The 13543-nt window shown below is 41.5% G+C and overlaps 1 protein-coding gene across 1 annotated transcript in view; it reads left to right on the top strand.

The window, feature by feature from the left end:
* LOC126336767 (suppressor of lurcher protein 1-like) overlaps positions 1-13543 on the top strand; it is a 4187167-nt gene that overhangs the window by 4063666 nt on the left and 109958 nt on the right. Inside the window, exon 12 of the mRNA XM_050000778.1 lies at positions 12354-12567. Coding sequence (XP_049856735.1) covers positions 12354-12567 — 214 coding nt within the window. The remainder of the gene's footprint in view (positions 1-12353; positions 12568-13543) is intronic.

Genomic DNA, 13543 nt, shown 5'->3' with positions numbered 1-13543 from the left:
CTTCAATAACTGGGTTTACACTTTTCTATCAAATTTTAAATTCAGCTTTCAAAGAAAGTTATTTTTGGATGTAACCAATTTTATTCAGGAAACAAAGGATTATTGTATCCAGTTATAAAACTTACTGTCTCCTGGCCTCTGCATACGTGAATGTGCGTATATACGTATTCTCAGAACATATAGGTATTGGTAATGTACTAAATATTTCCTGAGGGTCCTATAGAGATCGATCCATAACACTATAGATTCGGCACTAATATCGACAGTTCCATATTATGTCTGAGTGATATCGCTACCGTGGTGCAAACCCCACATACCTATAAATTTTCAAACTATTAATTACAATCTTATTCACAGCAAAACTGAACTGCTACAACTCAAATTCTATAGCTGTTTAAGAAATGAGTTTATGGTTTTCAGAACCCCATTTTCCTGCTATCGGTTGTTTTGATTTATTTTTCAATACACGTCACAGTCCCAGCACTTAAGAGTCATTGTCAGCTATTCTATAGCTGTTTAAGAAATGAGTTTATGGTTTTCAGAACCCCATTTTCCTGCTATCGGTTGTTTTGATTTATTTTTCAATACACGTCACAGTCCCAGCACTTAAGAGTCATTGTCAAGTGCTTAATACAGCGCCTTTAATTAATATTGTGCCTTAAAGTAATAAAAAATACACTTGCAAAATGAAAAGGAGACACTTACCTACTCAATTCTGTATTCTGCGCTCAGTCATGGTGGTGATAACACAGAGAGGCATCTGTTTGATAGGATTTTTATTCAAGTTGAAATTATGATGCCACGGAGCATTAGCGACAACTGCCTCGAGTGTCTCAATGTTTTCTTAATGACCGGATGTTTTCCACTGAAGCCAAGGCACTATTTTAAACCTAAGTGCCAAAATTACAATCGTGCACTGAAAAGATTACAGTCAAAGGCAGAAAGGTGATTTCCAAAAATTCATTTCGCCTGTCGACCCCACGCGCCAGAAGATATTTCAATTAAAATGTGATACTGAATTTGGTTGGTTCACGCACTTATCTGCCCCTCCTATGTTCGGTATTTTATGATCTTTTCCGGAAGTCTAAACAGATGGAGGCAAAAGGTAACAACGCGTAAAGCTACTGACATTAGTTCGCACAGCATCTCCACTGGAACAAAGAAACTGGTACTCGGGATCACAAAATCCAATGAAATTCAATTTTACTTCTGCCACACTGTCTCGCCTGAATTGAAAGAACAGATAATTATACAATCTCCACTGTGGCTTGTAATGGAAACACAACACTCGTTGGTACGAAACAGTTCGCTGCGCGGCTCCTGAACGCCACGGCGTATCGAAGCTCAGCGAACGCTCTCTTGCCATTTTCCGTTTCACGTTTCTCTTTGAATCATTTCGCTCCACGATCTGATACTGATTTTTCCGACAGCGGCGGCCACCTGCGATTCATTCGCTCGGCTCCAAATTTCCCATTACGCCGGTGAGCGCCTGTTCGAGTTTTGCTTTTTCGCAGCCTCGACAACACTCATCCCACAACTACGCTGCTGCTCATTCCCGAAATATCACGGCAGCAACAGCCTCGCCACTCCCGACTAGCACAAAACCACTCTTGCAAGCACTGATCTTTCGTATAGGTGTGCTTCGTAATTTTTATTCTCTAAATACATACTATGTTTCAGAAACAGAGGACATAATTTCAGCTATGTGTTTCCATACCTAGATACCAAAAAGAGTTCCGTACAAGTGTTTGGAAATACTTAGTTTCAGAGCTGCTGCCTTTGAAAAAGTAATATTCACCGGTAAGTCCTCCTTTCAATAGGTAGTTGCCTTGACAGGAGATGTTAACAGGACAGTGTGCATTGATTAAAAAACATCATAGTCGCCGTTGACTGTATGAAATATTTATTATTACAATTGCAATTTCGGCCTTCGAGTAACACTGCAAAAGGTTACCTAACATAAAAATACGAAAACGAAGCACAGGGTGTATATACATAATTAAAGAAATATTTCGTTAAGACAGTAGTGCAATTACAAAAATTGGTGAGAAATGTACATAATTTACATTCTGTCAGAATATAAGACTATCTGACATAAGTACGTGTCGTAGTCAAAATGCAGCTTTTTGAATGCGAGAGTTCTACAAGATCGGATGAGTACTACACTTATTACATCGTAAAATGTTAACTATGTGCTGAACTGTCAATGTTACCGTCGTTCTAATAATTTATTACAATTAAAAGCTTAGGTGGACTGGCAACATTTGGAGCTAAGGCTGTTGGCGCGAAAACACATTTACTAAAGATACTGCCTGTGTACGTAGCAAAGATAGTGCATACCAAGGATACAACTTACAACCTTTATATCGTAATATCTTCTCTTCTGTCGACATCATACAGCTTTCTAATTAGTGCTATGATTGTAAGGGGCAGTAGGATAGGATGAGAATATTAATTTATAATCTATAGAGGATAATACATGTGTAATCTCTTAATAAGCTCTCACATTGACTTAACAGTTCGTAAATCAGATGAAGGCAGAGCTCAGATATATAATGCTTTGTATGCATATACATTTTACAAACTTGTATGACGTAAAACGCTCGCCAGCAATCCAATTCATTGTGCAGCAACACAAATATGGACAAAACATCACAATGCCTCCGCACAAATAGAGGATGCATCCTTCAACCAGGGTCTATTATAGCAAACAAGGCTAAGTAAATACGTGTACTATTCCATCATAATTACTTATATTTTCGATAATTGTCCAAAATAACTGTACAATTCTATGAATCACTGTTGAATTAACACATAATTGGCGATCCTAAAATACATAAAATAAGAGAATACATACATTGCAATTGGTAGTGGATGTGACGCTTCACAGTTACTAATATAATTTTGAAGTATCCACGTATTTTAATATAAAACCTCGTTTATACGCTTGTGTATACCAAACGTCAGGGTGGTGAAATCCCATTAGATGTCAAAGACATTGTGCCCCTAAGCCATTTTACAATCTGTCATTTGTACATTTTGGTAACTTTTACAGTGTTACTAGAAAAAGGCCCTAAGGCCAAAATTGCAATCGTAACAATAAATATTTCATACAATCGACGGCTACTATGATGTCTTTTAAAAAATATACGGCTGTGAATCCCAACCATGAGAAGTTAATCAAGTGTACATTGAGTGTTGTGTTTGGCACTCGACATGTGCTTAAATCAAGAGCTGACAGAAGTGCACTTCATGTTCGGTTTGTCGGAAGACAATACTGCTCTGGCTCATTGATTGTACCAGGAGAGGTACCCACAACGAAGATGCCCCGCACAGAAGAAATTCTAGTGCCTCCATCGCCTTCTGTGCGCTCCTGGGAAGTTTACATCTTATGATTTGGAGAAGGAATGTTCAAGATTTATGGCTCCAGACGTAAAGGATGCTGGACTTCAATCAACACTCGAAAGTTAGCCTTGTAAGTGAATGTTCCTCTCACAAATGTCTGGAGACTTTTGCGAGAGATTTGGTTGTATCCTCGCCATTTACAACGTGGACAGTTCCTGTCACCATCAGATTATCCTGCACAAGACATGTTCTACCAATGGATCTTGCACCAGTATGCTATAAAATACGAACTTTCTTGCAAGGTGTACCGGTAAGAAACGAGCGTTAAGATACATATGTGTCGATAGGGAACATTTGTTGTGAACGAGCCTTAATTTTTTTTGTTTGGTTGGTATGACATCTGTCAAAGATATTTAGTGTACGTCAAGTTATGGAACAAACAACATCACATGTTTCCATCGTGTTAGCAATGTCGAATTTTGTACCAGAAAGTGATGATTTGAGGTCGCATCGAATGCTTGTCGAGGCATATGGTGATCATGCACTATCAGAAGCAACATACAAAATATCATTTCAACGGTTCAGAAATAATGATTTTGATGTAAGGAATGAAGAACGTGGAAGACCACGACAAAAGTTCTAAGACGCCGAATTGCGAGCAATATTGGATGAAGATGATACTTTGAGTCAGAATCAAACGACAGCAATGCTAAATGTTGCACAACAAACAATTTCTGACGGTTTGAAAGCTATGGGAAAGATCCAAAAATGTGGAAAATGTATGCCACATGAATTGAATGAAAGACAGATGGAAAATCGAAAAATCATTTATCAAATTTTGCTTCAAAGACATGAAAGAAAATCAGTTTTGCCTCGAGTTGTTACTGGCGATGAAAAATTGATTTATTTTAAGAATCCTAGACGGGAAAAATCATGGGTTAATCAGGGACAACTATCAACATCGACTGCAAAACCAGGTCGATTCGGCAAGAAGACAATGCTCTGTGTTTGGTGGGATCAGAAAGGCGTGGTGTATCATGAGATTCTAAAACCCGGTGAAACTGTGAATACTAATCGCTACAAACAACAGATGATCAATTTGAAGTATGCATTGATCGAAAAAAGACCAGAATGGGCCAGAAGACGTGGCAAAGTAATTTTTTTACACGACAATGCACCTGCACACAAAGCAGGATACAATCAAAACACATGGCTGGGAGATACTACCCCACCCGCCGTGTTCTCCAGACTTGGCCCCTTCCGACTACCATTTGTTTTCATCAATGGAACACGCATTGGCTGAGGAACACTCCGATTCCTGCGAAGAAGTCGAAAATTGGTTTGCTTCAAGAGACGAACATTTCTATTGGCGTAGTGTCCACAAATAGCCAGAAATGTGGTCAAAACGTATAAAAAGCAATCGTCAGTACTTGGAATAAAATGTTTTTTTTTTACTTTTCAATTCAAAATTAGTGTTTCATTTTCACAAAAAAAAAACGCTCATTTCATACCGGTACACCTATGTACATATCAAGCTCAGTTCACACGTGATGGCATTACAAACTTTTAAGATCAGCGTATGAGGGCGCATGAAATCCCACTTGCAGTTGTTTCATCTCTTCACCATGTGTGATTTACGTTCAACATGTGAGCTGTTACCATTGGTGATGGATTAACTGGACCTCGTGTACGAGGGGCATTCAAAAAGCAATGCAACAAATTATTTTCTTGGCCAATTTCCGTTGAAAAAAAAAGGTGGAATTAGTAGCCGGACGTCATGGAATATTCTCGCTTCAGGTCCTATAGTTTCATGAATTTCAGATAGGTGGCGGCACTATACGTAGTCTTCAAAACTGCGTCTGTAATGGAGGGGCGTTCCAAGCACAGGGGGGCGGCAAATCGGGTGCAGCTCCCTAAACCAGGTAGGTAAGCAGGTAACAGAACCGAATCCTCCCAAACTTACACAGTTTGACAGAGTATTGTGTGCGCTAATGAGCACAGGAGCCTGCTGGCACTTCGCAGTTAGCGGCAGATCGTTGTAGAGAGAACATCTCCTCAGACGAGCTTACAGTTTCAGTAAGTAGGAAGGGAAGGAAAATATTGGTTTTGAAAGGTAACACCTTCGGTCTTCAAAAACTGCTGAAAGGTGGTCAAGCGCAATGGACATGTTACATAATGGCTGCAGAAGTTTTAACTATTTCTATTGAGGCGCTGGATGTCGTGGAGTGTCAAGAAGAGCACAAACATGAAGAAATGCCTCATAACAAAATTCAGAGGCAAGAAATCATTTCTGACCTAAGGAGAAAAGCCATAGAAGATATTTGTGAGGGACCGTCAAAAACAATTTACCAGAAGGTAAAAGGAAAAGATACACAAGATACAACTACGAGAGATATCATCAATTTTCGTAAAGCTATTTACAAAGCTTGGCGCCAAATTATGCCAATACTGCTCACAAATCCTGCAGATGTTCATGATGTTATCAATACGCTGAATGTGGAAACCACAGAAGAGACAAAATTTTTATTAGAAAATAACACCGAGAAAAAGGTGATCACATTTTGTGACTCTGCAAACCTTAGAACATTTACGCAGTGACAGCGGACACTTATCAATTTCTTGTATGTATAGATTTGCTGGAAATGTAACCATAATTCATAAAATGAACACTAAGCTAGAATATGTGTTGCAGAATCATGATTTGCTATTTTAAAAAATTAATTATGAAGAAAGCAAGGCTGTAAATGATTCCAGTTACTAAAAATAAATATCTTAATAAGATAAAACTTTTAAACATTCTAACAATACACGCGAAAATATTTTACATCTACTGTAACTTCATATGCTTTCCTTTGTCTGCTTGGACTATTCATAACGTTTAGAACTGCTACCTGCTTCAAACGGGAGGATTCGGTCCCATCGTTTTTCAGACCCTTGCGGGCTTGGGAGGATTCGGTACCATTTTTCTGACCGCGGGAGGATTCGGGGATGCGTCCAGAAAACCAGAGCGTAGCAGGTATTCACAGGCGCTTTCAGAATGTCTACGGTGACCTGGTAGCGGCCGGCCGGAGTGACCGAGCGGTTCTAGGCGCTACAGTCTGGAACCGCGTGACCGCTATGGTCCCTGGTTCGAATCCTGCCTCGGGCATGGTTGTGTGTGATGTCCTTCGGTTAGTTAGGTTCAAGTAGTTGTAAGTTCTAGGGGGCTGATGACCTCAGATGTTAAGTCCCATAGTACTCAGAGCCATTGCACCATTTTTTTTGACCCGGTAGCGAACAATAGGTGGTGAGTCGTTGGGTGACACGTTTGTCATTATTGCAACAAGGTCGCGCAAACCTGTCTGATCTTCCGCAAGCCGGTTGTCCCCCTACAGCTGTAATGTTGGAACGTGCGGACACTCTCATTCTAGGTGATCTACAGATCACAATCAGACACCTCGCTGCTCAACTGGACGTCTCTGTTGGCAGTGCTGACACACCCGTCTATCACTCGGGGTTTTCAAAGCCTGACAGTGAAGAATGCACTCTGTGAGGAGGGTACGTGGATGATGGGGAGGACATTGTGTCCGGCATCAGGCAGTAGAGTGTTGTTATACGGGCAGAAAGGCCTTCTCAGTAAGGTGGTGTAAGGCCATTTCATTGAACAAAGTTTACGATGAAAAGTAAGTTTTTGTAAGCGAAAAAAATGGTGTGTTATAATCCTGAATAAAATCAACCTGCTTTCAGGAAAAAATGTGTTCCATTACGTATTCAACGCCCCTCGTATTCGTAAACAGACTTAAGGGGCAATTGCACAAAATTTAAGCAATTATGAAGGCTTTCACTTCTTGCATAATGATAATCTTACATACTTCAGTCGTACGGCTCCCTGGTAGTCGCACAGAGCATCTTCTGATCGACGAATAGATAGCAGAAGCAGCAGAAATGAGAACGGCGAGAAACTTAGCATCAGTATTGATCATCATGACGTAGATGAAGGAATTCTGGTATCTAGGCAGCAAAATAACGCATAACGGGCGGAGCAATGATGATGTCAAAGCAGACCAGCACTGACCAAGAGAAGTCTACCAGTATCAAATATATGCCATAATTTGAGGATGAAATTTCTGAGAATGTACGTTTGGAGCACTGCATTGTATGGTAGCGAAACATCGACAGTGGGTAGCCGGAAGTAATTGAGATTTGGTGCCACAGAAGAATTCTGATAATGAGATGGGCTGATAAAGTAAGGAATGACGAGGTTCTCCGGAGAATCGGCAAGGAAAGTCATATATGCAAAACAGTAACTAGAAAAGGAGACAAGATGGTAGCACATCTGTTAAGACATCAGGGAATAGCTTCAATGGTACTAGAGGGAGCTTTAGAGAATAAAAACTGTAGAGGAAGACAGAGTTTGGAATACATCCAGCAAATAATTGAAGATCTAGGGTGCAATTCCTACTCTGAGATAAAAAGGTCGGCACAGGGCGGACCGCATCAAACCCATCAGTAGACTGATCACTCAGAAAAACCGGACACACGACGGAGCTGTTATGAAATTTGATCACAAACTGATATTCATGCACGTGTCGACGGGAAACGCAAAACTGTAAACTTAGCCAGCCGATGGATGAATGCGTGACGATGCGGCGCAGTTTGAAAGCGCAGCTGGCGAGGATGGTAAACAGGGGACATGTCGATACGACGGCACAAAGCCTTTGTGAATTTCAGCATTTGATACAGGCCGTATTGTTGCGTTCAAATAGCCACACAATTCTTCTGAAGTTGTAATCACTTGTTTGTCTACACATCTGCCAATTTCCGTCGTATTCGGATAATTTCTTTGCGGGGTTTCGTGTTTCTTTCTGAGGGTGTAGATTATGTAGAAATTGTTTCTCGACATAATACAGTACATATATCTACATTCAGAACAACAAATGCGAAGTTAGCGAAACATATCCTCCCCTTGTCGGAAAACGAACTTACCCCCATCTCGTTTTCATTTGATTTGTCAGAAAATATAAGAACACAAGGCTTTTTTTTGTGTAAATTTAACGGCTTTGGGGTCGTACACATACTCCAATCTCAACATTGGAAAGACGATGTGAAAGTTTGTTTTGACAGGTCTAAAAAATTGCTTTGAGAACTATGGGACTTAACATCTGAGGTCATCAGTTCTCTAGAACTTAGAACAACTTCAACCTATCTAACGTAAGGACACCACACACATCCATGCCAGAGCCAGGATTCTAACCTGAGACCGTAGCAGTAGCACGGCGTTCGACTGAAGCGCCTCGAACCGCTCGGCCACAACGGCCGGCTTTTGACAGATCTGAATATACACTAGTTCCATGGTACGAAGTTACGCAACGCCATTTAGGCGACTTTAGAGTCAGTGATTAGGATACGAAGAAAAGGACAACACCTGGTCTCCTAGCGGAGAAATTCTCCGATCCGACTGGCAATCGATCCCTGTCCCCTTCGGTTAGCAAGCAGCAGCGCTGGTTCCGCGACTACCGAGGCGGACTAGCCCAGGATTTACCATCCCACAAACGGTAGATGACGATCAGTTTGGCTTTAGAAAAACTAAACGCACCCGATACACAATTCTGACGTTGCGACTGATAACGGTAGCAAGAGCAAAGAAAAATCAAAACACGTTCATAGGATTTGTCGACTTCAAATGTAAAATGGTGCAAGACGTTCGAAATTCTGACAAAAATAGGGGTAAGCTATAGGGAGAGATGGGTAACACACAAAATGTACAAGAGCCGAGAGGGAATAACAGTCGATGACCAAGAAAGAAGTGCTCGGATTAAAAAGGGTGTAGACATGGATGTAGTCTTTCCCCCCTACTGTTCACTGTCTACATCGAGGAAGCAAAGATGGAAATAAAACAAAGGTTCAGGAGTTGAATTAAAATTCAAGGTGAAATGATATTAATCATACGATTAGCCGATGACATTGCTATCTTGATTGAAATTGAGGAAGAATTAAATGATGTTCTGTACGGAATGAACAGTCTAATGCGTCCAGAGTATGGATTGAGAGTAAATCAAAGATAGAGGAAGATAAGGAGAAGTAGTAGAAATGAGAACATCGATAAACGTAACATCAGGATTGATGTTCACGTAGTAGATGAAGTTAAGGAATTCTGCTACCTAGGCAGTAAAATAACTAATGACGGACGGAGCGAGGAGGACTTCAAAAGCAGACTAACAATGGCAAAAAGAGCATCTATTAATATCAAATTTCGGCCTTAATTTGAATAAGAAATTTCTAAGAATGCACTTCTGGAGTACAGCATTGTATGGTAGTGAAACATGGCCTGTGGGAAAACCTGAACAGACGAGAATCGAAGCATTTGACATGTGGTGCTACAGACGAATGTTGAAAATTTGGTGGACTGATAAGATAAGGAAGGAGGAGGTTCTGCGCAGAATTGGAGTGTAAAGGAATACGTGGAAAACACTGATAAGAAGAAGGGACAGGTGATAGGACATCTGTTAAGACATCAGAGAATTACTTCCACGGTACTAAAAGGACTGTACAGGTTAGTAATTGTAGAGGAAGACACAAACTGGAACAGATCAGCAAATAACTGAGGATGTCGTTTGCAAGTGCTACTCTGAGATGAGAGGTTGGCACAGGAGAGGAATTCGTGGCGTGTCGCATCAAACCACTCAGAAGACTGATGAACCCCCCCCCCCCCCCCCCAAAAAAAAAAAACCACGAACAAGTCGTTACCACTCAGAAGACTGATGACCTACCCCCCCCCCCCCCCACCCAAAAAAAAAAAAAAACACGATCAAGTCGTTCCCAGATAGGGGAAGGAGAACACTGCATTCTGGTTGAGTGTTTGAAGGAAATCACAGCAGCACCGGAATTCGAACTACCACCTGCCGAATACAGCCTAGTGTTTTCCACTGGGAAAACTCATTCGATAGAATTAACCGCGTTGAATCCCTCTTCAAAAAGGATGATGCGATAGAATATATCAAAGTCGATTAGGAATACATAGGGGATCCAGTATTAGAGTCGGAATTTAACAGAGATTTATATCAGATAAGGAAGTGAAATTACTGTCCTTCGGACCTTCTAAAATAAAGGAACTTCCTGAACCATGTCATCCACCCAATCTGGTTATAGCAATGGCTGGTTATTGTGCGAAATACCGCACACAGAGCTTAACATGACAAGCATCCAAGTGGCTGACTATGATGATATACGGAAGAATGGAAAGGATGTGTCAGATGACAATCAGTTATACTTTAGAAAAGATAAAAGCAGCAGAGAAGCTCTTCCGACGTTGCATTTGATTGTGGTAGCAAGATTTTAGGATAATTAACTTACGAGCACAAGATTCTGTCGACAGAAAAAAGTATTTGACAGTGTGAAATGCTGCAAGATCTAAGAAATGCTCAGAAATTTAGAAGTGAGGTATCGGGAAAGATCTGCTATTTACAAATCTGCAAGTTCCAAAAGAGAACAAAGGAAATAAACAAAAAGAATGTAAGATAGGCAAGCAGTCTTTCTCCACTACTGTTCAATCGGTACATCGTGTAGGCAATGACGCGAATAAAGAAAACGTTTCGGTAGTGAAATTTAAGTTCACAGTGAACGGATATCTATGACAAGATTCCCCATCCTCAGTGAGGTGAAGGAAGAATAGAATGAACAGTGCAATCACCACAGAATATGACTGACAATAAATGGAAGAAAGGCGAAAGTAATTAGGAGTACCAGTAATGATACCAGTGAGGAAGTTATTAAAATTGAGGACCATTAAGTAGATGCCTTGAACGAATTTTGGTACCCTGAGAAGTCTTAAAACGACAGATGAAATCTGGAGAACATGAAAAGGTAACTTCCAATGGCAAAGAAAGAATACCTCGCTAACAGAATGCTACAGGTGTCAAACATAGGACGGAATTTGCGAAAGAAATTAGAGAGAATCTACGTTTGGAGCACAGGCTGTATGGCAGTGAATAACCGGAAAAGAAGAGAATCAGACAGTTTGAAATGTGGTGCTGTAGAAAGATGTTGAAAATTTAAGTGTTCTAATAAAGTAAAGAAAGAGGAGATTCTTCGCGGAATCGACAAAGAAAGGAGCTTATGGAAAAAACTGACAAAAAAGGGTTTGTAATTAGTGCATGGGCTAAGACATTAGGGAATAACTTCCAGCGTAGGGGAAAAGTGTAGTTCCTTTCCAACACTTTTCAGACATTCGCCGTTAATCAGCTCTGTAACAGAGGTTTTACATGTTTTCAAATTCCATTCATGTTTTGTTCTCCAAACTTGCCCGCAGCTCGTGGTCGTGTGGTAGCGTTCTCGCTTCCCACGCCCTGGTTCCCGGGTTCGATTCCCGGCGGGGTCAGGGATGACTGGGTGTTGTGTGTTGTCCTTAGGTTAGTTAGGTTGAAGTAGTTCTAAGTTCTAGGGGACTGATGACCGTAGATGTTAAGTCCCATAGTGCTCAGAGCCATTTTTTTTCTCCAGTCTTTTTCTGAAATTCAAATATTGCTCTGGAAAATTAAGGCAATCTTCTTAGTACTGTATTTAATAATTTACTGCATTATTACTACATACCAGAGATCAGTGAGTGAAATTAAATTAAGCAAAAGTGTTATCGAAAAATCAGTTACCAGTTAAATAGATTCTGAAACAGCCTTCTCGGCAGGTGATGGCGTAATACATCGCGAAACTGGTAGCGCAATACAATAACAATTTGGAAACTCAGAATGCTGAAAGGTGTGTGATTTGACATTCTGTACTGAACAGCTGAGGTCCCACAACTGTCTGTGAAAATATGGACTCAGAGAGTGTGAAAAGATGGATATATAGGTAATTAAATTTGTAGGAATCGTCTTACTCGCACTTGTCCTGTTCTTTTTCCGTTCATATCCCACTTTAATTGCTCTCAGCTGGCTTTAACAAATACCGCGGAGTGCTCACCTCAGCCAGCACCACTGTATCCCCTGCCTTGATGTAGTGGCGCTCTCGCAGCGGCCCCCTGTCGGCTGTTGCAGACTTCGGGGTGCTCGGCGGTGGCGGGCGGCAGCTGTCGGAGTGGCCGTGCGGCTTCGCCTTCAACAGCAGCGAGGCGACCAGCGGCTACGTCACCAGCCCCAACTTCCCCGGGCTGTACCCCAGGGACACCGAGTGTCACTACTTCTTCCATGGCGCCGGCACCCAGCGGGTGCGTCTGCGCTTCCACTACTTCGACGTCGAGGGCGTCCAACCGTAAGTACAGTACCACAGTTTCAAACTAAATTCCCGCCTCTGCGTAGTGCAATGTATATTTGCACTGAAATACACTCTAAAAGAAAAAACTAAATACAAAAAACGGCGCACAACTAAGCAATTGTCCGAATGGGACAGAAAACGATATATGTATGTACACGAGCAAACAAATGTTTACAGCCTTCAGTTTAAACTTCCGGGCTGAGAGGCCGTGGTCGATGTATAAAATTTCCACCTAACGTTTCGTCTCCATCTGCGGGAGACATCTTCTGAGGTCGTCCGGCTACTGCCACTGAGGCTTCAGGTACTCTCGCTTTTATAGAGCGCATAGAGGGCACCACCATTCGTCACGTGATAACGACGGTATGCCTATCTTTGGAAGACGTCATCATTCTCGATTAAGAGTAAACGATTGGCGTTCTGCTTGCGCAACGTCGACAACCACATTTGTCTAACTTTAAAACTTACTCTTTTCTATTAAAATTATTATGGTGTTTGTGAATCTACATCTACATTTATATTCCGCAAGCCACTCAACGGTGTGTGGCGGAGGGCACATTACGTGCCACTATCATTACCTCCCTTTCCTGTTCCAGTCGCGTATGGTTCGCGGGAAGAACAACTGCCGGAAAGCCTCCGTGCGCTCGAATCTCTCTAATTTTACATTCGTGATCTCCTCGGCAGTTTATAAGTAGGGGGAAGCAATACATTCGATACCTCATCCAGAAACGCACCCCTAGAAACCTGGACAGCAAGCTACACCGCGATGCAGAGCGCCTGTCTTGCAGAGTCTACCACTTGAGTTTGCTAAACATCTCCGTAACGCTATCACGCTTATCAAATAACTCTGTGACGAAACGCGCCGCTCTTCTTTGGATCTTCTCTATCTCCTCCGTCAACCCGATCTGGTACTGATCCCACACCGATGAGAAATACTCTAGTATAGGTCGAACGAGTGTTTTGTAAGCCACCTTCT

The sequence above is a fragment of the Schistocerca gregaria genome, chromosome 2 (assembly GCF_023897955.1).
Source record: "Schistocerca gregaria isolate iqSchGreg1 chromosome 2, iqSchGreg1.2, whole genome shotgun sequence".
NCBI classification, from domain to species: Eukaryota; Metazoa; Arthropoda; class Insecta; order Orthoptera; family Acrididae; genus Schistocerca; species Schistocerca gregaria.
Note: the sequence above shows the minus strand (reverse complement) of the source record. Positions and strands in the feature narration are given on the sequence as shown.